This window comes from Exophiala aquamarina (genome assembly GCF_000709125.1).
Source record: "Exophiala aquamarina CBS 119918 chromosome Unknown aczIA-supercont1.4, whole genome shotgun sequence".
Taxonomy (NCBI): Eukaryota; Fungi; Ascomycota; class Eurotiomycetes; order Chaetothyriales; family Herpotrichiellaceae; genus Exophiala; species Exophiala aquamarina.
Window position 1 is genome coordinate 1,086,274 of NW_013550584.1, and position 25,342 is coordinate 1,111,615.

Here is a 25,342-nt window from a genome sequence, read left to right on the forward strand (position 1 = left end):
CGCATCCAGAGCGTAGGAGAGGCTATCTTGGAACTGGATCGGGATGAAACGAGTTTATGAGGGTTATTTCTTTTTATCACGCGTGTGTTGGATCATCAGAATGGTGGATAGGCGTTTTTACTCTCTTGATGGCGCTGTACGACTTTACCCCCCAGCCTGTTCCACTTGTTTTTCTTTCCCCCTTTTTTCGCATGGCTTGATACCCACGGCGCGATCTATTTGAGTCTAGGAACATCAAATGCAAATTAAGGCAGGAATGGGGGGAACTTGTACCTTCCCGCTATAACTCAATCAGAGAGAGGCGGGGAGGGGGGCCGGGGGCTGTGTATGGAAGAGTGGCTGAGATGTCAGAAATAAGATAGGGCAAAGCCAGAAGGACAAGGGGAAGTGGGGCGGCCATTTCTTTCTTTTGTTTCTTGTCCACAAGTACAAATCAAATCGATACATGGAACCATAACTCAAGGTAATTTTCCTGCCTTATACATTTCTCTCTCCTCTTATGGTGATTCCTTGGACGGATACGAACGGATCACCATGCGCCTGTATGTTTGATCAGGTCGTGAAGATGTAAGAGGAGGAGCAGGGGACCTGTCCAAATACTGTTGGCGGGTTGCGTGGCACGGCACATATTATGATAGTAATAGTCACATTCAAGTGATCAGTGTGAGTAATACGTGTGTGGGCAACGGACGCTACCGCTACCGCAGCAACGCGGAAATTGGCGCTCTACTTTTCCCAACGTAGCTTTATTCACGGACTTGTCGTATATACTATACTGTCTCTGAAGCAGGATGCCCGGCCCTTTTTTTTTCCAATCTCGACGATGAGCGACCTGCTTTTGTCCTTCCTGTTGCAGGTGGCACCAGTGACAGATAAAATAGGCGCTGCTCAGGCGTGTGTGTGCCAGTTCCCCTCCTAGTCGGCTGACCTGACTTCCTCGCTCGCTCGCTCACCACAACTCACAGACCGGCTCTCTGCTCTTACACTTGAAACTGTCCCTGAACTCGCGCGAATTGGCCATGGTGCCGAGAATCCTAGCCCACTTGGGTGCATGGGGATCGGTATAGATGCGCTGGATTGCCGTCTCCCTGCGAGACTTGCCGCACCACCAGTTCGAATAGCTAACGAAGAACAGCTGTTCCTGCGTGAAGAAGTCCAAGCCGGGGAGACCCAGGTTGGGGGTCTCTGCCGCGCGTTCCTTCCACGCCTGGAACGCTGCGGAGAGGCCGCCTGCGTCGGCGATGTTCTCGCCCAGCGTGAGGCGGCCGTTGACGTGCAGCGGTTTGCCGTCGGAGCCCTCGACCGTGAAGTTTGCGTACTGGTTGACGAAACACTCGGCTTTGCCCTTGAATTGCGCGACCGTTTTGTCCGTCCACCAATCCGTGTAGTTCCCGTCCTGGTCGTAGTGGCGCCCCGTCGAGTCAAAGGCGTGCGAGAGCTCGTGGCCTGAGACGGATCCAAAGGCGCCGTAGGAGAGGTATTGCGGGACCGCAACGTCGAAGACAGGGAACTGCATGATTCCCGCAGGGAAGACGATCTCGTTGCCGGGTGGGTTGTAATATGCGTTGACGGTTGGGACCGTCATGTCCCATTGGTCTCGGTCGACTGGCTTGCCCAGGGCGCTCCACTCGCGGATGACCTCGAAGGTGCTCATGGATGCAGCGTTCTCGAAGTAGGTTGACGAGTTGATCTTGACGTCCTTGTAGTAGTCGCGGAGACTGGGCGGATCAAGAATGTTGGGACTCTGTTAAATCAACATTTGGTCAACTTCACTGCAAACCCCATATTAAGGGAGTTTCTATTTTGGGAGGCAACGAACCTTAGTCGGATAACCAATCTTTTGAACGATGTTGTGGACTTTGCGGATCGCGAGGTCAATGACCTCCTCCTCCATCCACGTTGTCTTCTCGAGCTTCCTGACAAACTGGTTCTTGATGTCCGATACGATTTGATCACCAAGGTCCTTGGCCTTGGCAGAGAAAGCCTTCTCAACGAAGAAACGCGAGAGAATCCAGCCTACCCCGTCATCCGCATGGTTGACACATGTTCGCCACCGTTCAGGAGTTGAATCAGGATCCTGGAAGGAGTCAGTACGTTGCTTGATCAAGTAGGTGGGGATTGCCGCATGGCAGGTCTTACCTTTCCTTGCAGTTCATTGACAAATCGCCGATATGGTGTGAGGGCATCTGCCTCGACGTATGGGTAGAACGCTTGAATGATTTTCCATTGGAAATAGGTATTGAAGACACTCTTTGGAGTGCTCGAGATCAATTTATTGAGATCTTTAAGATATTGAGGCGCCATGACGATCACGCGGTCCGTCTTCACATCTTTGGGTGATAGGCTTTCTACGAGCTTGGAAATATGAAGGTCGGGAGTAAGAGCGTCGGTCTCCTTGAGGGACATTGGATTGTAATATTTCTGATCCAAAGGCATTAGTCATGGAGAGGGGTTGGGAAGTTTATACGCACTGTCACATCGTCCCTATCCTCGGCGTCGGGCGAAGCCGCTGCAAGCTTCTTCTCAAAGTCAACCACTGCGCCAGTACTCTCTTTGATGTGGGCGAGTTTTTGCGGGTAAAGTGCCGCGAATACATTGTGGACAACCGCCTTATACTTCTCGAGGACTTTGTCGTCGGAGTATAATTCTTTGGCGGGCAATCCAATCCTGTAGGGAGCCGAGACAGAAACAACTACCTTGTCAGGATCTCTATCATCAGCTCCAGTACCCGATGCCACCAATGCGGTGACTCCTAGTTTTGCCAGATAGATCACAGCCTCTGATAGGGCATCTGAGCTTCCTTGAGAACGCAGACACGAGGCCGGGTAGATATGGTTGACAGTATCAAGAAGCTCGGCGAGTGGCGCTAGCCCAGCCTTTCTAATCGAGTCCTCGTCCAAACAAGCATCATAAGCGGCTTTAAGCTTGTCGAAATTCTCTTCATCCACTGACTCTGCCAGGGATGCCAGATTGACTGGAGAGAAGGAAGAGTGCTGAAGCTGGTCAATATCCAGACCAACAAAATGATGACATTTGATTTCGTCAAAACTTACTGCTGATGAACCCGGATAATCAGATTCGAGAATATGGCGCAGTAAAGTTTGGGAGGTCTCCGACATGATTGTGCCAGTAAAAGCATCACCTTGATCGGGACGAAGATCATGGCGATCACGCCATCCACCACAGACGAGCTCTTCGAAATCGGTACAAGCGTCGATATTCTTATAGTCCGGAGAAAGATTGTACAAGATTTCAGAGGCAGCATGAACGCATTCAGGTGTGAGGCAAATGCCCTGTTCTTCTATTCCTATCACATTAGTAATTGGTTGCGTGGAGGCCTAGAGCTTGGTACACATACCTGTGGCGGCAATGGGGCTCTGAGAATGAAACGGGGAGCGAGGGAAGATAAAAGCAAGAGGCCAGTATATCATCAAAATCACCATGAGGCATACCATTCGAAAGGCAGTTTGTGGATGACGCTGATTCCATGGTTTGATGGATGGACGGACTGCAGCGTCCTCCTCGGAGAGTAAAAACAGTTTCCCCGGTATGGAGGTGTCGTCCAGCGACATTGGCTTCTCCATACTTGCAACGATGGTTTTGATGCACGATGAAAGGAAGTGACCAAAGATGGATGAAGGGATGAAAGAGGAGAGGTCAGCATTAGCTATTGCTATGTCACGATGTTTGTGAGACAAAGACTGGGTTAGGCTGAGTTAGGCTGAGTTAGCTGGTTGCTAGTTCAACGTGGAGTGCATAATTAGTCGTTAATTGTTATTAATATTGAGATTGTGTCCTAGCGTGATGCTATTTAGGACTTAGCTGTTGTGAAGTGCCACGTGACCATGCCTCGCGTTAACCAGGCACCAGGCACCCGACACGATCACTTCTTCAACACAACATCGCGACAACATCTCGCTCCAAGGAAAGCGTATTCACTTCATCAATACCACGTATGTACAATTTCTTCCAGATGCTCTCAATTGCATTATGCCAAATTCTGTGATGCATCGATTCTGGCCCCATCATACCACAAACAGTCTGAAATATGGCCATCCGCCGGATGTCCAGGTTCTAAACCTTAAGACGAAGCTCAATACTTGTCCATTCGCTTCGAATAGATGCTCCTTTAACACCCATCGTCATGGACATTGAGATATAAATTGCGTGGGCTCGTCAACGATCTGATTCATATTGGTGGACTACCATCGTGAAATTATGTGTCATATCGAATCAAGGATTCAACCAACCATTAGGCACTATGAATCACCATGCCAGCAGGACGGTTATGATTCACACGCTGCAAACTCTGCCGAGGGGCTAACTGGCACAGGATCCGAGTGTCAAGTTATTGAGACTGCATTATACCAGTACAAAGTCACCCAATTGTAACATTACCAGCTTTACCAGTCGCTGACCTAAACATGCCCCCTTGATACCCTCTTGGACATGGCTCTAAAGCAAGCTTCGTATATAACTATCGCCTCCTATGCAACAATCTCACGGATCAACACTCGCTGTCTGGTTCAAATACAGCACTCCAGTACTACCAGATCACGTGCAGAGTTCGATGTGGGTCATAAATTTATTCCCACATAGCTCACCATAAAGCCACGGAAATAGTATATTTTCCGGTCTGTCGAGATCATCAAGGGCAGCGAGGGCTAAAAAGTATGCACATAGCAGTGATAAGAGCCCGGAATGCAATGCGTGAAGTCGAAGGGACAAGTGTGCGCAACAAGTAAAGCAATCCTAGAATCCAACCCAAACTTTGCCCTAAGTAGTAAAACTATCCGAAAACACTTTCAGGAGCTACTATACTTGGTACGAAGAACCGCTCGAAAGCATTGATGATTTAGCTCTTGTTCCTCTATCTGGAAGATCTATCGTAGAGATTTTGCAAGAGTTCATTTCCTTTCTTACCTCAGGGTTGTCCTTTTTGCATAGCGAATTAAACGAAAATACTGATATATTAATTATCCGCCATGGCACCATCTCTGCAATTCTTCAAAGACGCCTCGTCGGCCAAGTTGCCATTTTATGCCAACAACAAGGACATTTTCATCGGCGATACCGTCACAAGGTACGTTACCCTCCCTCCCCCCTCCAAAAAGAAACCAGCAAAATCATTGACCTGTAGACTGACAATGTCCGATAGCATCGCTGACGACCCTGAGAAGCCCATCACAGCCGGGTTCTTCGACGTCGAGAAGGGTGCCAAGCACACCGCGACCTTTGCCTTCTCCGAAGCGAAATATGTCATCTCGGGTGATATTGTGTTTTCCGACGGCAACGGTCAACGCGTTGTGGCCAAGGCCGGAGAGGTAGTGTATATTCCTAAGGGCTCAACAAGTAAGTATCGGTTCCTTTGGGGAAGCCTAGGACTGCATTTCCTGACGCCTGCGCTGCAGTTACCTTTGAGAGTGAGCAGGGAGGAAAGGCCTTCTATGTAAGTTTCTTCTTCCGTAGCACTAATAAAATGCCGCCTGCAGGGGGCTCGATACTGATGGTTTAATGTTTCAGGTCGCACAGAGGCTTCTCAACCAAGAAAAGAGAGCGGGACTGTCAGCTCGGCTGTGATTGAGGCATGGCCTCAAGAGTTAAAATGATGCAAAGCCTGAGCGAGTATTCCGATCCGCCAGCAGTCTTCTCGCGGAAACCTTAGATGGTGATGTTCAAACGGCCGGCTTTAATGGTGATGATTCGAACACGAGATTGAGTCTAGATCATATCGGTATGGGCCAATTTGTACCGCAACTCCTGGACTGCTCGCGTCGCTCTCTGCTCTGGACGGGGAGGTTGGCAGATTGATAGAAGATTTGGTACAAGAGGACTTGGCGTCCAATGCAGCCTCGCACGAGGACTATTTAGGCATAGTATCTTCGGTATGATCATTTCATGCAGTTGGTCATTTCGCACTTCATTCCTTTTAAATACCACCGCTCTACGCGTGCACTATTTGCACTATTTGCATAGCCTTTGTATCTCCCATAGCTGTATTCGCTGAACGCAAGAAGACGGACTCAAACCATACCAGACCTTGATTCAGTGAAGTCTTTGGTCACCAGCTGACTGCTGTGGATGGGCTTCTGTCGGCGTGCCCACCCATCCCAGACCACGACTCTTCACACTCTCCTCATTCTGCCCAATGCCGGCTCCAGATGACATATACAAGAATGAAGTCGACTTCACGGCCCTAGCACTTCAGTATCCGCACTTCGCGAAAAGGTTTGTAGTTTCTTGTCATCTACCTGTAGACGTTCGAGGACAGACCCCGGTGTACAATGCAGGGTCAATATCTTTATTCAACGCGTGTCTTCTACACTTGGAACAGTCCGGCTAATTTGGTCTTTTCCCAACGTCCAGACTCAAGCAGAATCGCCAACTAGACTTCTCCGACCCAGAGAGCGTCAGGTATGTTGTCGACATGCGTGCCCAGAATGTTGGCTTTTGGAGCTCCAATAGTCAGTCCCTAACATGATACCGTGACGATGCTCAGACAGCTCACCAAATCGCTTCTCCATCGCGATTTCAATCTCGAAATTGAACTGCCCGAGGATCGGCTTTGTCCACCCGTAAGTCTCCTATTGACCTTCTTCGTTGGCGGTCCCCATTCTGATGATTAAAACCACCAGGTTCCAAACCGGCAGGTGTCTCCAGCTCGCAACCGATCGTACCTATCACTGATTACTCACACTTACCAGATTCAATTACATCCTCTTCATCCAGCAGCTGCTCGACTCTACTTCACCGGATTTTCGGGATGGACACGACCCAGATCGCCGCGTGATTGGATTGGATATGTAAGCCCAATTCCACCTCTCATGTCCTCCCGATCGCACCTCTAGCGCAAGCCTAGTCTATCACTCATATTCCACGGGTTTGACTAACATATGTGGCCCCATTTGCAAAAGCGGCACGGGCTCATCATGCATCTACCCACTCCTCGCCTGCCGGCAACGCACGAACTGGCTCTTCCTCGCCACGGAAATCGACCCGAAGAACCGCTCATTCGCCGAGAAGAACATTTCCAGCAACGACCTCCAATCGCGCATCAAGCTCATCGACACCGATCAATCAGGAAAACAGCTCATCCCCTGCGACGAACTCTCACCATTCGAAAGGATCGACATCCTCCTGACGAATCCACCTTTCTACGCCTCCGCGACATCGATGCTCGAATCCGCCACGCAGAAATCCCGGCCCCCGAACTCCAGCTGCACCGGCGCACCGGTCGAGATGATCACGCCCGGCGGCGAAGTCGAGTTCGTGTCTCAACTGATCCGCGAATCGACGTCTCCGGCGCTCGTCTGCAGAATCCAGTGGTTCAGCAGCATGCTGGGCAAGCTGTCCAGCGTGGCGGCCATCGTCGAAGACTTGAAGGACCGAGAGTGTACGAATTACGCGGTCACGGAGTTGGTCCAAGGACAGAAGACGAGGCGGTGGTGTGTATCCTGGAGCTGGATGGGGTTCAGGCCGAGTCTGGCTGTCGCGAGGGGTGGCGTTGGGGGGAATAGTGGAGTGGAGAAGAGATTCTTGCCGGGAGCGACGGAGGTGGAGTTTGGCGTTAGTCATGGCGATCCTGACGTGATATGCAAGCGGATTGATGAGGAGATGGGCAAGTTAGAGCTGAAGTGGAGATTTCAGCACGCGCGCTGTGTGGGCTTCTTGCTTAGCCAAGCGGGCGATGTCTGGAGTCGGAAGGCTAGGAGGAAGCAAGAGAAGCGGGACAAGGCCGAGGATCAGGAGATGAAAGACCATCATGATGATGTTGTCGACGACGATAACGACGGCGGCAGCGGTGATGAAGGCGAAGCGGAGGCGGAGCCCGGCCTCGTCGCCAAGATCTCCGTGCTTCCGGCCCACGGCGACGCCGCGACGACGAGGACAGAAAGAGTGCACCTCCGCTGGCTCCAAGGTCAGGATCCTGTGGTCTTCGAGAGTTTTTGCGGCTGGTTAAAGCGGAAGCTTGAAGTTCGTGCATAACGTGGATGGCGTGGGGAGGCAAGCTTCCTGTGCTACATATATATGTGGCCGACGATGATGAGAAACGAATCAGCCCGTTGTGAACAATGCATGGCCATAGTTGCTGTATGTGCAATCATCAGCTTTTCCTTTTCTTTTCTGCAAAGATAAATCCACTCTGTGATCGATCCCTCAACCCAAGTAGCCTCGCCACACCAAAATTCCCTCCGGACACGCTATTCAACAACCTCAAAACACACAAAGATCAACACTGCTATTTCTACTCCGCGCCTCCTCTCAGACCTTCTACCTCTCCCTCCAACCTGACCCATCCGTCGCTCCCCTCCCAGGTATCCTTCGCTCTACCCAGAACCCTCCTTGCGGCGGTCCTCGCCTTAAACGCCCACTTCGACTCCACAACTCCCCCTGTCCTTTCCCTCTCCTTCGGGCCTAACTCCTTGTACACTCGCATCAACCAGATAGTTTTGTTGACGACACTCTCCCAGTCCGTCTGGGATAAACTGCCAAAATCCTCAGATGGCGAGAGCGTGGTAAGACGAAGCCGCCAGGATTTCTCGGCTTGGGAGAGGGCCAATGTCGGGCGGTGTCGCCATGTTGAGACCTTGGTGAGGAGGAGGTAGAGGGAGGGGGAACTGGTGGCCAGCGGTGTTATTTGCGTGTCGATTAGGTGCAGGAGGGAGGCGGGGAGGTGTAGTAGTCGGGCTGGGGTCGGGGACGGGGTGGTTATTGATGTTGCTGACTTTTCTGTAGGTGGCTGCTGAATTGCCTTGGTCTCGCTTCGTATACCTGGCTCAGCTTTGTCGTCCGCCATGCTGCTGCTGGTCTCACTACCACCATCTGCGGCAGGATAATCATACCCCGCGGTGATATACTCGACGAGAACCTTTAATATGTTGAGATCGATGCACCCCTCACCCTCTCGCTTCCCACGGAGCTCAATCACACGACCCATGGCCTGAATGATCTCACTCCACGGCGTGCCCGCACTGGGTGGGATCGACGCCGCCACTGTCAGATAATTGTCCCAGATACGAGCGTCGTCGCGCTTGAGAGTTGCAGCGCGCCGGAGAGCGCGAAGAGCTGAGAATGTGTGTGCGTATGGTCCCTGTCGTTGGCGGCGTTCGAGCTGTTGCTGTTTGGTCTGGGTCAGTGGATCAGGAGGTTCGTCGTGGTCGTGGTCGGCGTCAGGGGTGTCAGACGCTTGTGGCACCTTATCTTCCTCTGGCTGCTGCTCCGTCGCTGAAGACTGCGGTGGCGGTAACTTCAACAAAGCCACTGCCATATTACTCCAGCTCTCCCCGTCGCTGTCCTCGAGCTGTACACAGCGCGTAAAGCTCTCCACTGCACCCATCCAATCCTCAAGCTCAAGCTGGACGCAGCCGAGGGAGAACCAGCAGCTGCGGTCTACCTGCGTGACGCCCAATGCAAGCGTGAACGCCTTGGCTGCAGCAGGGAAGTCACGCTTCTTGGTGAAATGCCGGCCGAGGGAACGTTGTGCGCGAGCGTACCTATTGCCTGACGCAGTCCATGCTAGATCGTAATACGAAGGGTGAGATGTGATGTCCCCCAGGATGCAAAGCAAGCGAGGTGCGTCAGTGGGTGGAGGAGAGGTGCGAAATTTGAGTGAAATGGTCTCGTCGGAGCCGCCACCATTCTCTTGGGCTGGGCCTTTTGCAGCGGTTGTAGCACTCGCGGTGACATCCTCGAAGAGCATGGATTTCAATAGTTTGATAGCATCGCCCTCGCGATCCGTTGCCGCGAGACATAGCGCTACCTCAGCATGCATTTGCAGACGTTCATAAATCTCCAGCGCCGTCTTGAGCCCGCCCATATGTGTCCAGCGCGCCGCAAGCTCGGCTTCGAGTTCCCACCTCAAAGGAGGTGAAAGCTGGTAGATGTATCTCAGTCGTTCAGCCACAGTGGCGGACTCAGAGGCTGAAGCTTTAGGAAGGAATGTGTTTGCGGCGGGGAGCTTAGCATCAGGATCGGAATTCGAGGATGTCGAAGGTTGGGCTTCGGAAGTTTCAGCTATGACTTGGTCAACGAGTGCTTGGAGTTGGAGAAGGCCTCTTTCTGTCGTGCGGGACCGATACCCTTCGATTCTACTTCGAACTAGGAGTGCTTGAGTGTAGACTTGCCAATTACTAGATCCGCCATCTAGGACCCGTGTAGCATACGGAAGCGTCTCTTCCCTGACAAGACCATCGGATGGAGAGGTGTTAGAGATACTGCTAGCTGTTGCTAGGAGGATGATACTGTCCATGGGGAACAGCAGCGGTTGGTTGGCGGGGTCAAGCGCTGCAAGCTGAGGTGGCAAAGCTGACTCGGGGGGAACAACTTGGGTCATGTTGTCGGAAGACATTGGAACCAAAGTCTGCTTGAAATGAATCCGTTCCAGGAGGGTGTCGTCGTTGAGAAGGATATTTTCTGGTTGGGTAATCGGACTTGCTAGACGGGAGAGATGTTCATGGCTACCCATCGGCCGTGTTGGTGTCGCTGAACGATAAGGTACCGACGTAGGTGGAGGACTGATGGGGGTATTGGGACTTTTTGGGCGTGGGTGTCGCGAGGCAGACCCCGTATCGACCGCGCTTGACTTCCTCGAGTCCGAGGCTTCAGCTCGACTTGATTTTCGACTGCTATAGGGCTCTGGCTCATGATCCCTGCTCTTGGCCAGGACAACCAGTTGGGTGATGTCGCGATCTTGAAACTTTGTGCGCTTTCCCAGTACGCCGCTCAGTGCGAATTGAAACTGTCTTGTGGTCGCAGCATGTGCGAGGTCGACCCTGGCAACCTGGTCGTCCCCATAATGGGTTTTAACGAGGGCTCTTTCAACGAGAAATTCAACAAAGTGTTCTTCAGCGGCTGCGCCTCCATATGCAAGTCGTGACGAGAGCTGGTGTTCAAGGATTTCGGCGTCGGAATACAGAGCACTGCGGAGTGATGGGGACTCTTCGGACAGAAGCTTCTGATGCCAGAAGTTGACTCTGAATCGAGCACGACGGCCATTGAACCCTGCTTCTGCGAGCGTGGTGTCGGAAGTTAGGAGCTTAGCTAGCCAGAACAGTTCAATATGTGGTGTCAACGGATAAGGTCCACTGCCGTCGACAGCGAGAGATTGAAAGAGCTCTTCCTTCAGTATTTTCAGACCATCATTCCAGTATACTTCTGGAAATATTGATTCTTCAGGATTGAAATCGAGTGGTGGTCCAGTACAATTGGCTTGCAAAAAAGCCTCAAGCGCAGTGTATCCGATCTTGAGGAATGAAAGATGGGTGGTCGCGTCATTCAACAGGAATTTCAGTCGCGAAGTGACACCACCGATGAATGGAGTCTTCTCTGCGTGGACGGCGTCGAACCCAAGTAGCTTGCGTGTCAAGGGATCATGAAGGACCTCAAGGAACGACGAGCCCATTTTTGGGTAGGGGAAAAGATGCTCCATGGTTGTAATTGCTCGAGATGGACGGTGGATCTAAATATCGTGGTTCATCGATCCCTGATCATCAGGCGTGTGATTGCTGGTGCCACTGCCACTGGGTGTTGCAGGGCCGAACCTCGCACCTATCCACCTACCTCCCTTGAAGTAGACGTGAGTTGAAGATTACAATTCGGGTAAAGGTATGATCTGGAAAGTGTCCAGGCCTCGGGGAAAACTCAGAGAAATCCTACCCGCGAGTGGGCGGGTGCGAAACGTGGAGCACGTGATGGGAGCAGTGAATTGGAATCAATATACATGAGGCTCTGAAGTACCTCGTACCAAAAAATGATACTTTTTATCCACCATTGACAAAGCCAGAAGATGCGGGAGACACATTTCAGACTGGTCATCCAGGCCCAACCCAAAGACAACGACAGGTTCAAAGGTTGTGGGAGTTGTTTTGTGGCGAATCAGGTCACGTTGGGTCACGAGGTAGTGGGCGTTGAAAAGCGGAGAAAAGGTTTAAAAAAGGGCAGAAGGAAAAAGAAACGAGCCCCTCGCTCCCCAAATAGTCGTTGGTCACGTGTCTTTCAATTCTCCGCTAGAGTCTGCAATTCTCCTGTCTTTCCTTCCAACTCGCTCTCAATGCCGCTCGCTATTGATACACATATGGAAACACTCGAGCCCACAATAGACACCAAGGCTCTCCAGGGTTGAGAGAAACGAATGGTTCAAATCCAGTATGCCAAACGAGGGTATATGATGTGAAACCAAGGACGCAATAAAAAACACAACTTCCTAAAAAGGTGGACCCCAGATTTGCCTTGTCGTTGCGACTTGATTGCTTTATTCCTGCCTTATATTTTACTTTTTTTCCGGGTTCCTTCTATATTCTTTTTCCTGTTCGGCCAACTCGAACTGCCATTCTCTTTCGATACGCATCTCTGTACTTGATTCGGCCCAGAGTGCCCAACCCGTAGGCCAGGAAGAAGAGGCCTGTCCATGCCATGGTGATGATCAATCCAGTGGGGAAAATCCCCAGGGTTACTCCAGGAAGGATGAATGGCAAGGCAGCTTCGATGGCATTGTTGGCTGCTGCGAGAGTAACAAGCTTGCCGTCGAAATCAGAGCTAAACTCTCCGATGACAAACCAAGCACCCTCGGCAGAGGTGATGTTAGCCGACACAGCCTTTTGGGATTCGGCAGTGTTGAGCTTGATTTCGGGCAACATCAACGACATGATCTGTGTGTTGTTGAGCTTCTTGATATCCAAGTGTGTTAGGAAAGATCCCATGAGAAGATACTGCTCAATCTCGGTCATGCTGCTGTTTATGGAAGATGCTTGGCGTCCCTCGAGATCTCTTTTGGTCTTGGACTTGGGCACTGACTGAAAGGTGGTCGAACTCGGATACTGGACACCGATCTGGATATCGCTGACGCTGACGTTGGCGAAGACGCCTTTGGGTTCAAACGCTTGGTAGAGTCGAAGGTCCGCCATGAAGGAGCCTAGCTTACTATCCCATTGCAGAATGTTATAACATGCGGTAAGCCCGGCATCATTTTGAACACCGGTGATCGAACTCAAAGAACCGATGCATGCTTCTGCGATGGATTCATTCAAGGCGGCATCAGGTTCGGATAGTGGGAGTAGACCATTGAAGCTCTGAGGTTGAAGCAAGTCGTTGGTCCCGACGGTAGCACGTCGAATGAGTCTATCTGCAACCTTCTTCACTTCTTGCGAGTAGTCCCTTCTTCGGATGGCGTTGGGTAAGTGGATGATGGCTTTTGCCTCCGCCATTTGGGCCAGCACCAGCAATGCTGGAGCGATATAAGCTGTGAAATGCATGTTGCGGGATGGCGGGTTGCGGCTGGGTTTTATAGCGACAGTTGGTTCAACTTCTCCCTTTATTGCTGGGATATGGGTCAAGGTGTTCTAAAGGTCGTCGGGACCGTTTAACAGACCAAGCTCTGCTCGGTGAAGGAACGTGGTAGGCACGGCCAGCGGAAGCCAAATGAATGTGTAGAGGGCGGTAGAAAGTAGGAGAGAGGTACCTGCCCCGGGCGTGTTGAAGAGGATGAATGATTGAAAGAGAGAAAAGAAGGCCTGTGCGATGGACAGTGTGGGCTGAGTGCTGAGACTGACAGAAGGCCTGGGCCAGTGGGCATCTACTATAAAACATTTTGTGTATGGAAACCCTAGCGGCCAAGGAGGTTTGACACATGGTCCATGGTTGTGAGAGCTGTGGATACATGGTCTGTGGCCTGCGGTCAGGTCAATGGACAGCGCAAGGCCAGCGAGCGAGTGACATGGGTGGTCTGATCAGACGCAGCAGAGTCCTCGGCATCGGGCAAGTCGAAGAGAATAGATAGGAGAGGGAGGCGATTCCACGCGGGCATCAGGCATCTAGAGGTGGGCTAGCCATGAAACATCACGCAAGCTTGAAGACAAACGAGAATGTATCCGTACACAAAGACGTAAAGGGAGCCATCAGAACATGCGGTACTCGTAGTTGGCTCGAGCTGAGAGGGGAGTGGATGGAAACAGAAGTGGTACACGCCCTTGCGTCCAGCGAATCGCTGAAGGCGGAAGGAGGAACAGGCATTTAGTGGTGCTCGGTACGATGATCGTAGTGTTGAAAATGGAGACATGGAGGGGCAAGTAGGACCAGGGATGGTATAAGACAGGGCCTCTGTCCGCAGCGAAGAAATGATGAATGTAACAAAGGAGAAAAGCTTCTGACGGTTCTGATACAACTGATGTGGGGAGGATGAAGCAGGGGGTAGGAGCCTCAAGGGTGGTTAGGGCTCTCAATTGGCTGCCGCCCTCTGTTTCAAGCATTTTGACATGGGTGTGCTGCAGCTACAGACTCCAATACCCGTGTGGCTGCAGCAGGCCTATCCAAGCCTATCAATACCCCCCCGAAGAACCCTCATAGCAGTGAAGCTACCCCCGCCGCATACGTACGCCTATCGTCCCTTGGTGCCACCAAACCCACCTAAACCACCCACTCGTACGGAGTGTACGGAGTACTGCCCGCAGAAGGTCCCACTCCCTCGCTCAAGGCACTGGCTTTCTCCCTTATCCATTCGTACGCACCCAACGTGCCCCTGGCGTCTGCCGAGGGAGAGGCGCCCGGGGTATTCGAAACATCCATTCCTGCCAAGTTTGGTCCTCGCATCAATTCGGTTGGATCTGACCGTCCCTTGGTTTTCAACCAACCTCCTGGCCTTTGTCAAACGACTCTGCCAACTCTGCCCACTCTGCCGCTGAAGCATTCGGTGGCCATTGTAACAATTGGGTGTCGCTGTCTCTGCAATTACACAATCCCAAAAATAACACACCCGCGCGGATACGCACGAGCCTCCTTTTTGACTCGATTTTCAACGAGGCTGGGTGGCAACTTTAGGTAGCTGCCAAACGGGGACCGCGTGTTAATCTTGACACGCGCGCGAATGAGCACAACCGGCCTGCATCGACCGTACCACGGCCAGTGCCGGTGTAGGTTGTAGTTGGTACATGCTACGTACGCGGCGGTGGTGCAATTAATTGACCTACCAAGCAGGCTGTAGGGTCATGGTGTACGAACCACTGCATCGTAATCTCCAGACCTGAAAGACTTGGGTTGCTAGAACTAGCCGTACACGCTGATCTAACTAATCAGTCATCCTGGATAACTTGCTTAGTTTGCCGTACTCGTAGTCATTCATTTGAGTCGCTAAGACATGAAACCATGAACATCTCATCTCCATGTCCCACGTGCAATACCCATACAACAGTTCCCTTGGGAAATCGACCTGACCAAATCGTTACTCGCCATCGCGTCGATCAGACCGCCAATCAATTGGCGAACACGCCTTTAATTCCCCGATCCTTGTACCATTCGTAGGAAATTTCGCACCTTTCCAAGCTCCAGATTGTTGTCCTTCTGCTCACTGATTACCGCTTGCACCAGTTCGTCCAACAGTCCATCCACTTGACTCTCGCTGGCACCTGTGCATAAACTTACTATTTGTTTGTATCTCTCCTCCAGTTCTCCACTTCGAGCCTTGAGCGTTTTCGCTGTCGCCTCCAGTTGCTGATTATGCTGTTGATATACCTGGGTGCGCCCAGACAACACTTCTGCCCGCTCTAGACATGCCAGGAAATTGGCTTGGTCCTGGTTCAAAACCATATTGCTGGGGTCATCCATCTCCGATGGGAACAACTGCGTAATCAAAGGAAGTTGGCCACCAAGGTCAAGTCCTTTATCAGCCTCTCCCACCGGCACGTCCGCTTGAATCGTCGTCGGCGTTTCGCCAGATTGCAATTCTGATCGTAGCTTGAAAGTAGCTTGCCGTAAATTTTGCACCTTTTGTTCGAGCTCTTCCTTCTCCATTACCGTACTGCGCACTTCTTCCAATCGTCGTCTTTCTTCCGCCAGCGAATTGCCAGATTCTTTCAGTGCCGCGTTCGTCTTGTCTAGGATTTCTTTTTTCTCCTTCATCTCGGAAGTGAAATCGGCTTCGGATTGCGACAGGATTTCTCGTATTGCTTCTAACGTTAGTCGTTCCTAGGACAAGCTGGACATAAAACTTACAAGTCATAAGGCCTTCTTGAGCTTCCTCGTATGACTTCTGGGATGAGTTATTGGTAGGTGCTGCCTGATCAAACAGCGCTATGCTGTTATCATGCAATTCCCCGTTGGTATGGTTGCCTACTCCAAAGTCTGACGGGGCCAGTCCACCTCGATTCATTATGTTAGGATCCGCACCAACCTCGACCAGCTGAGCGATGATCGAAGTGGTGCTGGTTCGGGCGGCCAAGTTCAACGCAGTATCACCTGCCCGGTCCTGTGCATTGACAATCTCCGTCATAAATTTAGCCAATGTCATGGCATCCGGTTGTGTTGAGCCGTTTGCTCCATGCATTCCCTCGAACGCCATCGAGTTCGGCGCGGAGCTGCCCTGTCGGACAACGTATTCTAGCAAGGACTCGAGGTAGTACTTGCCTACAGCGGCTCGTCCTTTCATCGCAGACGACACCGCGATGTGATGGAGAAGTGTTCTCCCGCGGCCATCTCTGACTTCGATACTAGACCCTAAAAGTTCGAGCAGCTGTGGAAATGTGCTTCGATCGAGGTTATTGCGCGCTTGGCAAGCTGCAATCAAAGCTGTTTCGCCACCACTATTTGCACGTCTCATGTTGAATCCTTTTTCCAGTAATTTTCTCACCAATGCAATTCGAGCCAATGTAGCAGCCCAATGCAACGCAGTATTACACGAACCGTCAATAGGCAGCTCAAACTCTTCACCACTAAGGCGAAGAAACGCTGGATGATCATCGAAATCGGTCCTGGAAGGGTCAATAAAAAGATCTAGAAGGAGTTCTTTCTTTTGTTCCTCAAGTGCCCCTGAAACAGGAGGAAGTGGCTCGATACCGTAGGGAATATTCGAAGTCATCATAAAAGATTGGCTGGGTTGGGAGAAGAATGATACTTGTTCAGTGGGAGTTCCTTCCTGAAGAGTAAGATCCATGGCTGCTTCGTAGGGATTACCGATGAAAGATGTTTGAGGGGATGGTCGGATTCGTTTGCGTGGAGGCTCTTGCCCATCTGGCTGAGGGAAATCAGCAAAGCTTGCATTCTGGCTCATGATTCCACCATTGGTCCCGAAGCTATCCTGTGAAGTCATACTTTGCATACTCTGTTGACTTGCTCCTTGGCCGTAGAGTGCGTCTTGACCGTAGAATGTTTGTGACTGTCGCCGAGGCCCAACAGAGCGACGACCATCCAACTGACCGGGAGAATCAAGTCGAGTCCGGTTGAGTGCATGTATGGCATTCGCCGCTGTATTGGACATATTTTTGAAGAAGGTGCCTCCAGCAGATTGAGTCAAAGGTCGTCCATCACCACCATACATTCGTTTTCTCTGGGCAGCCATAGCTTGTTCTTTGGTCGGAGTTTCGATCCCATGGTTCATACCAAGACTACCGTCAGAAGTAATGTCGTATTCTAACAAAGGGAGGAGTGATTGTTCAACCCCATACTGCCTGGCAAACTCGCGGCCACGCTGATAATTGACCCATGTGCCTTGGTATTTGCCATAACCACCCTGAACCTTCTCATGCTCCCCAGTAATTTCTTTCTCAAGGACCTTGGTTCGCTTGCCCTTGTCTACGCCTGCAACCTTTAAAATTTGAGTCGCATTCAGCCAGGAATCGGCTCGACGTCGCATTACGGCGATACCATTAACCTCCATTTCAAAGACCGAAACGTTCGAATAAACCGCAGTATAAATCTGTGGAGGCTTGAATCCATTGGTATAGAGGTTCGGCTGCGCATAGACGTTCTGGTCGGCGTAACCGGCAAAAGAGTTAGGGGCTTGCATCATGGGGCCGCCATTGGCGATAGGAGGTGCGCCGTTCATATTATAGACCATCTGCTGTTGTTGCTGTTGTTGAGAGACAGGTCGAGGTGGTGGAGGGGTGGGAGCAGGAGTAGAAGCGACAGAATGAGCTTCATACGTTCCTAGAGGAGGGGCTTGAGGGAAAGAGGCGTTCAGGGAATTGGAATGACCGTGTTGAGGAAAGGAGGGCGCTTGCTGATAGACTGCCTGTTGAATACCGCCGGACGCCATCATTATCAAAGGATTGAGGAAAGTGACTATAGTCGTAGTTGTCAAGACATGTTCGCGCGCAATTGCGCTGCCTATTAGGGAAGAAGTTGGATTAGGGGAAAACGACCATGCAACAAAGGGCCGGAGAGATATCGCGCAGACCGACGACAACTGGAACGAACTAGGTATGTCGGCGGAGGAGAGCCAGGATCTTTCGATATGCGACTGCTGTTAATTCGGCGACACTGCGAAACTCGTGCAAGCTGTTGTTGGGTGTCGGAGTGCAATCGAAGGTCTGAGTCGGAAGGCAGCGTGAGGTGGAAAGCGGGCTCGGCAGAAATGAATCGCGCCGAAATAAGGAAATGGGGTTGCTAAAGAAATGACTCTGAGGAAAGACGTTTAAACGCAGAGGCCACTGACGCAAATCTGAATGATGAGTGTTAGACGAAATAAAGGTTCATTCATACCAAATTAGTCAATTACACGGTCTGTGTTTATGGCTTGACTAGAATCTGAGATGCTGTCGTGCTTTCCACCAGGCAAGCGCAGTGCCCATCCCTCTCGCTCCTGCTTCATCCCCACTTTCATGGCGCGTGTCGCGTTTTAGCCTTGGCGAGATTAATTCCCTGTCAGACCACGAAGTACCCATGAAAGCACCTCCAATATTGCAAAACCCCACTTGTCAGACAAAGGAAGTTTAATGGCCGATATCCTGTGATGTCCTCACCCAATCGATTTTCCTGTACGTCCCAAAAGTCTGCACAAGGCGGGACGAGGCTGCGCCCTCATCGTGATCTTACACCCAATAGTCCGTCCAATCCACCCATCACCGGTCTAGCTAGGAGAACACTAGAATCCCAATCCCCTATGCGTGAAATGGAATGACAACAACGAACCCCATCCACCTATACCGGTCTCTCCTCCGGGAAGCCAGCTACCTCCCACTGGCAAGATGCCGCAGCTACGTCAAGGATTACATCAAACAGTCCTTCCACCGGTACCAGCCACGACGTGACCGAGCCCACCTCACAATCCCCGATGGCTTCCCACAAGCACACAAGGGCAACCGCGAGCTCACCTTGCAACGACAAGTGGCCCTCCTGAAAAAAGGCCGAAGCTTCCTTTCGATCCTCACGCGGGCGAACCAAGGCTCGATGAAACCCTTCGAGAAGATTCTGAGCATGACGTACGGTCGGACCGGGCGAAGACGGTACGAGCTCCTCGACGCCTTCAACTCGCCGGTGTTGACCACACGGGGACTTCCGCCGGAGGAGCGAGCGCCGGAGCCTCGTGATGCGAAACGCTCGCCGCATTGGAAACCGCCCGCGCACATGGAGGCCCTACTGGCGAGCCAGGCCAAACAGGAAGGCTACATGCTCCGCAGCGCAAAACCAAAGGTCAAAACGCCATTCCAACTCAAACCCGCAACCAACATCTGGGGGAAACACATCTCGGAACGACGTAGGACCAACCAACTGCACGAGTGGTATCTGAACAACACACGGGGTGTCCTCCCACCTCTCCCTGCACAAGAATACCAAGAACTCCTAAGCATTGCCACAGGCGAGACTCCAATGCCAGATATACCAACACGCCGGCCCGTCGCTTCCTCTCCCTCTCACTCCCTCCCCTCGCCATGGGGCGATGGCACCACCACCGCCGCCGCCTCCAGGACCGAAGAAGCCAACTCCATCAAAAAGGCATCCACGCTCCTACTGCGCGGTCCACTAGGCCAGAGACAAGAACGCCTCGCTGCCACCTCCGGCTCCACATCCAGCTTTGACCGCGCAATTGCCAGCAACAATCCCCAGGGTCGGCTCCGATTCAGAAAACGGTTTATACAGCGTAGAATACAACGCACCGTGCTCCAGCAAACACCGCTGGCGCACGTCGCTGAGAAGGCGAAAAGGACCCTTGCCTTCAGCTGGACCGACGGCCGCTCACACGCCATGGCCTCGAAGGCCGCCCTACCGAATGTCGCTAACAACCAGAGGCAGACGAAGTTACTATTTGGTTGAAGTTGTGACAATTGCAGGAACAACCCGACCCCGCCTTTTATGTGTAATTGAAACTACTTAAACGCAAGAGAAGCTCCCGAGCAGCCTTGGGAAATTCTTAATTAAACCTCTTCCTCTCCCTCCTGTTTATTTATTGTCCCTCCCAGTCTTTTTGGGAGATGATCCCTTCAGCCTTAGCTTACCTATTCCGGAATGTTTATTTTCTTTTCCACACCGAACCCAAGACTCCAAGGATATGTAATGAGGGTGGCCATCAGTTGCTACTCATCGATTCGTCGATCTACCGAGTCCTCGGAGGTGGTGTACATGCCCTAGCGTAAGATCTGATCAAGCTTACGTATTTCGCAATCAATGGCGAGAAGCACCGCGTTCACGGGAGAGTTGCACATGTGTTCCGCAGTCGGCAAGGAATGATTAAGTCCCATAGATTGCCTACGTTCATCCTCTTCGGCGAGTATTGTTGATACACTGGTATTCCCATCCATTGAAACCACCCATGTCATGACTTTTGACCTTGATAACCCATAATGACGCCCCAAGTTGGCCCTGTTTACCGTTATGTCGAATCGACCCTTCTAATATTGCCAGTAACCCTATCATGTTTATTTACCGTCGCTATGTTAAAACCGAAACCTATCTCGTTAGTCATTACCTCGTTTTGGCCTGTCTCACGTCGACCCTCCAAGCATTGCGCTCATTGCGATATACCATGTCAGCGTTGCCCCACCGTCGATCCAGCTCATGTCGAAATTCGGCTGAGTGAAGAAGTTGTACGCTGCTTCAGGGTTAATTATTGCTAGATTCGCCATGATTAGACCTGTAGCATTGATTAGTGCTGGGTATGCAAGGAATACACGAATGCTGTACCTCTCCATCCACCGTCAACACCACTCGCCGGCCTAGCACCGCCATCGGCGAAGTAGAGCAGCCATTCTTCTAGCACAAATTTTCCTGGACGATGATTAGTTCCGAGACAAACCATTTGTAGGCTGCTATGACTTACGAGATCTGGTCAAGGTAGAGAATGGCATTACCGGAATCATATGGATCCTGAGCGAATCAGCAACAGTTTCAGCTTCTGGGACTTGCTCCTCACTCACCCTTGAACATAAGAAAGATCGGCGCCGAAATAAGTGGCGTGGTCTGCTTTGTTTTCGAAGAGAATACCGGTGGCCTTGTTGTTGACGAACGACGCGGGTTGATTGGCATTGTCGCTGTCCATCAGGAAATAGTTGTGCAAGCTGCGAGATAGAATAGATAGCATCAAATTACCGCGAGCTTCCATTGAAGCATCCCCAATTGTCTTTCCCCACAGTTTTAATGCATATGCAAACATAGCATCCTCCGATGACGATTCTTCATCCTTTCCGTCTCCGCTCTCAAACAAGCCCTTCGCCCACGAGTGCCCTTGATAGTAGTCGAAAGATCTGGAAACAGGAAAATATTGATCAAGAGAGCTTGGATTGGAGACATCCCGGACCAAGCCATTGACCCAATCTTTATTTGAAGTTAACCAAGTGGGGTCAAGATGGCCGATCACAGCCGCTGCGTGGATGAAATAGGCATAATGGAAATGGTGGTCGTTATAGTATGAGTTGCCAAAGTCAACCCCAGAATCACCTGTGATATAGCTGGCAGATGAGACCAAGCCTTTCCAGTCGGTATCGTAATACAGAGGAGATGCCTGCTGATTGTTGACAAAGACTGCGAAAGCGTTTTCAAGCGTCAGCAGGGCAGACTTAGCAAGATCTTGTTGATTCGACAACTCGTTCATGGTATAAATCAGGGTGGCAAACTTGCTGAGCGCCTTTCCACTGAAATACATGCTGTCTAGATTTGTCTGAGCAGACATGTTTTGCGAAGCTTCAACGGCAGCAATACTTTGAATGGCTGAGATTGCGGCTGGGGAAAGCGTGGCCGTGACCTGGGTGTCGCCATCTGGTCTCCAAGGGACAAAAGACAGAGAGGTTGGAAGGGTTTCCTCGAGCACCCAGTAGTCCGCAACAACCGCTGTGGCTGGACCTTTGGTAAGCGAGTCAAGCACCAAGTTTGTCAGGTTGCCCAAAGTATCAGACTCAAATGATTGAACATGATGAGGTAAAGCGAACATGAGCAGGCTCGTACTCGAAACGTAGGCCCCACCCTTGTTCCAAGATAAGCTGTACTGAGCCGTGGAATTATGTGCGTTACCCCCAACGGTTCCAGAGGTGGGATAAGCACCAACTGCATTATCATAAATTGATTCAAAACTTGCATCAGGAACTTTTGCAACTTGTATATCTCCGTACCAATTTGGAATACCTTGAAGCAAGGTGCTGGAGACGAGCTGAAGATTTGGGGATATTCCGTTAGTTGCAACGGCGTACACCAACCAGATCTTGCCATCTTCAAGTGTTATTCTGTACTTGAATACACCAGGCTTAGGGGAATCAGCAGCAGCAACCGCTCTGAAGAAAACACTGCTTTGAATTGCTGGTTGCAGATTGACATATTGACCTGTGACGAATCCCATCCCTTGGACCAGTGGTAATGTGAGGACGGATGGCGAACCTGCAGATGGTTGAAGATGAATGTTGGCAGACAATGCCAGCAAGGAATCGGACGTCAAAACCGTAGAAGCGCCGAACTCAGCTGCTGAGAGTATGATCGACTCAATTCCCAAGGGATTAACGTAGAAGGAATTCGGTGAGCCTGAAATGGTGGGATTTGGAGCTCCAAAGACCTTTTGATTGTCATCAATATGGGAAATTGCCATGCCCCAACTTTGCGCATTTCCACTCCCTTGACTCCATCTGAGACTATACGGTGTAACGAACCCAGGAGAACTTTGAGTGCCCAGAACAAAGTTCTGGTAGAATTTATTCGTCTCAATAGGTCCTCCATCCAGATTGATGCCTAGGCGCGGGACCGGATGACCACTATGATGTTGAATATTGTTTGCTGGCGACCCAAGAGCAACTGGCTGGAAAATATCTTGCCCGTAGCAACCCAGACTCAGTAAACAGGTGGGACTAGAGGTTGGTAGATTTGTTGCTGAGATATCTGTCGTCAATGTGGTAGCCACTGTTCCAGTTATTGTTGAGGAGGCTGTCAATGTGGTCTCGACCATAGCGGTTCCAGTTGTGGTGATCACTGTTGGGCCAACGGTTGAAATTGAGATAATACTTCCGTCAGATGTGATTGTTGTGTTGATAACAGTAACCGCGGTGACAATAGCAGTCGTCTGTACAGGTACACTCATCACAGTTTGAGTGTATACAACGGTTTCATAGGTTGCTAATGGCAGTGTAATTGTCTCAGTCACAGTGCTTTGTGCGCCTGTTGCAGACTCTGTTCCGAATGGTATCGAACTATCAAGGGGTGACAAAGTCGCATATGAGATAGTTGGGTGCTCTGTAGGGAATGGCTGTGAAGGAGGATTTCCACCAGTCTCAAGGGTAGGTATCACAGACTGCAAGTGTTAGTATGTTGCCGACTGATATTTCCGATTGAGCAGGACTTACTCCCGTGGTGTCTGGATGGTCATGAGCTGCAGACGTCACTGTCGGAATCTGTGATGAAGGCAGCTCGGTTACGGTGACAGTCTGAATGCTAAGATTTGGATCGACGTAGGTAATCTCGGAAATATAATGTGATGCCCATGAGGGGCCATTAGCAGCTATGTCATTATCCCAACCTGAACTAACTCCGGGATGGCTTCCGGGGTTGCCATCAGGGCTGCCCCAGTTGTCACTGCCCGGCGCCGCAGGGGCTAACCATGGACCAGAAGAGGGAGCAGGCGGACCAGAAGCCTGCCAAGCACTGGATTCAGAGGAGAAAGATGGGTTTCCCCATTGCGGAGAAGCAGGAGCTGGACCAGGAACACCGAAATCAGGTCGACTAGGTTGAAAAGAAGGAGACGACCCAGGGCCTTGGATAGAACTGTCTTGAGGGTTGGAGGTTTGGATAGGCGGGCCGTGAGTGAAAGAAGCACCATTTGCACCTAAAGACGAAAAAAAGATCAGTAATTCATCATAGGGGAAAGCTTTCTAGATCATCACGATCTAGACCTAAGGGATTTTGCAACTGACCGAAAAACTGAGGGGCGGGTAACGCTCCAGCAAGGTATGCCTGTGAAACTGTTAGCAAAATCGGAGTCCAATTTGTTTGCATGATAGAGAGGGGGAGGGAGTTGAAAATTTTCGTTGCTGATCACGGAGTAGCTCCAGAACTCATGTGTATTCAGGGCGACGGCGGATAACACGAGCAATGTCTTTCTGAGAGTATCTCTGAACACAGCTTTAGCTGGGCTTTGGTGCTATGGGAGATTCGCCAAAGGTGCGTTCAGATGATGGAGAGGATGAAGGAGTGATCGACCAAGTGTAAAGAGTTGTGTCAAGGGTGAGTCTCTGACAATATATCGACAGTCGTCATTATTGACACGTACAAGGCTCGTTCGTGATAACGACGACTTTCACAGCGACAACATATTACCACATCAAGAAGGTGGAGCTGTGGGGCATACCAGAACGAAACCCTTGGACCGAAACCCGAACATGCACGGCGGCCAATGTGGTCAGTGTGCCTCTCGGGAGGACTCGAGCTCGCGGAGGCGGAGAACCGGCTTGAGGGGACAAAATTAGGAATGGATAGCGCAAGGGGGCGTTCAAGGACAGGAGCTAGAAAAAGAATAAGAGGGGAAGAGATACGAGTACTGGGATCATAATAGGTTGTAGAGGATGCCGATCGATGGAAGAGGTTGAGGATAGGCTCGAGATTGAGATGCTTGTAGCATGCCATTCGAGGCTCGTCATTGCTCCTTCTTGCAATTGTGCAATGGCAGTGAGGCAGGTGTGAGTGAGCCATGGTAGGAAGGGCAGGGCATTACCACCCTCGTCTTGCCTACCTTGCGATCTTTGTGAACTCGCTAGATCAAGCCGACAAAATCGTATGGTACCCATTGCGACGCGGTGGATCTCCTTCAGAGAGCAGGCGACCTTTGGCCCACATTTAGTCGGGCACCTAATGATAGCGCATGCAGAGTTGCGACAGGAATACGAGTCCGATGAACAGGCGGGCAGTAAGTTGCGATTCAGGGTTCGAGTTGAAGGGAGATGCCGATACTCAAGGTGTGAAGCTGAGATATGTTTACATGGGAGAAGAGTTTGGGGAAATACTCCCGCAGGTATTGCTGTCCCTGGAGCCAATCATCACGCGTCGACGGGCCCGGAAAATCTCCGCCGGGACTAGCGAACATGCGAGGCTGAAAGTTAGAAGCAGGCTGTCATGAAGAACAACTTGACACTTCAACCTTCATCCCTGCTTCCACGGCGCAAATTATCCTGAT

The 25,342-nt window shown here is 51.1% G+C and overlaps 8 protein-coding genes across 8 annotated transcripts; 3 read left to right on the forward strand and 5 right to left on the reverse strand.

The window, feature by feature from the left end:
• Nucleotides 1-949: 949 nt before the first annotated feature.
• On the reverse strand, nucleotides 950-3,584 carry A1O9_05506 (uncharacterized protein; the record flags this gene model as incomplete). Its single annotated transcript, XM_013404724.1, has 5 exons — nucleotides 950-1,744; nucleotides 1,820-2,077; nucleotides 2,140-2,421; nucleotides 2,472-3,307; nucleotides 3,359-3,584. The coding sequence occupies 5 exons, from the start codon at nucleotides 3,582-3,584 to the stop codon at nucleotides 950-952; spliced, it is 2,397 nt and encodes a 798-aa protein (XP_013260178.1).
• Nucleotides 3,585-4,985: 1,401 nt separating this feature from the next.
• Nucleotides 4,986-5,580, forward strand: A1O9_05507 (uncharacterized protein; the record flags this gene model as incomplete). The annotated part of the gene is made up of 3 exons (XM_013404725.1): nucleotides 4,986-5,083; nucleotides 5,159-5,449; nucleotides 5,493-5,580. 3 exons carry the CDS (start codon nucleotides 4,986-4,988, stop codon nucleotides 5,578-5,580), a joined length of 477 nt encoding a protein of 158 aa, XP_013260179.1.
• Nucleotides 5,581-6,148: 568 nt separating this feature from the next.
• Nucleotides 6,149-7,986, forward strand: A1O9_05508 (uncharacterized protein; the record flags this gene model as incomplete). The annotated part of the gene is made up of 6 exons (XM_013404726.1): nucleotides 6,149-6,228; nucleotides 6,367-6,414; nucleotides 6,500-6,575; nucleotides 6,636-6,652; nucleotides 6,705-6,803; nucleotides 6,915-7,986. The coding sequence occupies 6 exons, from the start codon at nucleotides 6,149-6,151 to the stop codon at nucleotides 7,984-7,986; spliced, it is 1,392 nt and encodes a 463-aa protein (XP_013260180.1).
• A 259-nt stretch (nucleotides 7,987-8,245) lies between these two features.
• Nucleotides 8,246-11,401, reverse strand: A1O9_05509 (uncharacterized protein; the record flags this gene model as incomplete). Its single annotated transcript, XM_013404727.1, has 1 exon — nucleotides 8,246-11,401. The coding sequence occupies one exon, from the start codon at nucleotides 11,399-11,401 to the stop codon at nucleotides 8,246-8,248; it is 3,156 nt and encodes a 1,051-aa protein (XP_013260181.1).
• Nucleotides 11,402-12,290: 889 nt separating this feature from the next.
• A1O9_05510 (uncharacterized protein) lies at nucleotides 12,291-13,250 on the reverse strand (the record flags this gene model as incomplete). The annotated part of the gene is made up of 1 exon (XM_013404728.1): nucleotides 12,291-13,250. The coding sequence occupies one exon, from the start codon at nucleotides 13,248-13,250 to the stop codon at nucleotides 12,291-12,293; it is 960 nt and encodes a 319-aa protein (XP_013260182.1).
• A 2,011-nt stretch (nucleotides 13,251-15,261) lies between these two features.
• On the reverse strand, nucleotides 15,262-18,019 carry A1O9_05511 (uncharacterized protein; the record flags this gene model as incomplete). The annotated part of the gene is made up of 2 exons (XM_013404729.1): nucleotides 15,262-15,935; nucleotides 15,982-18,019. The coding sequence occupies 2 exons, from the start codon at nucleotides 18,017-18,019 to the stop codon at nucleotides 15,262-15,264; spliced, it is 2,712 nt and encodes a 903-aa protein (XP_013260183.1).
• Nucleotides 18,020-18,879: 860 nt separating this feature from the next.
• Nucleotides 18,880-20,016, forward strand: A1O9_05512 (uncharacterized protein; the record flags this gene model as incomplete). The annotated part of the gene is made up of 1 exon (XM_013404730.1): nucleotides 18,880-20,016. The coding sequence occupies one exon, from the start codon at nucleotides 18,880-18,882 to the stop codon at nucleotides 20,014-20,016; it is 1,137 nt and encodes a 378-aa protein (XP_013260184.1).
• A 1,096-nt stretch (nucleotides 20,017-21,112) lies between these two features.
• A1O9_05513 (endo-1,3(4)-beta-glucanase) lies at nucleotides 21,113-23,257 on the reverse strand (the record flags this gene model as incomplete). Its single annotated transcript, XM_013404731.1, has 1 exon — nucleotides 21,113-23,257. One exon carries the CDS (start codon nucleotides 23,255-23,257, stop codon nucleotides 21,113-21,115), a length of 2,145 nt encoding a protein of 714 aa, XP_013260185.1.
• Between the last annotated feature and the right edge of the window lie 2,085 nt (nucleotides 23,258-25,342).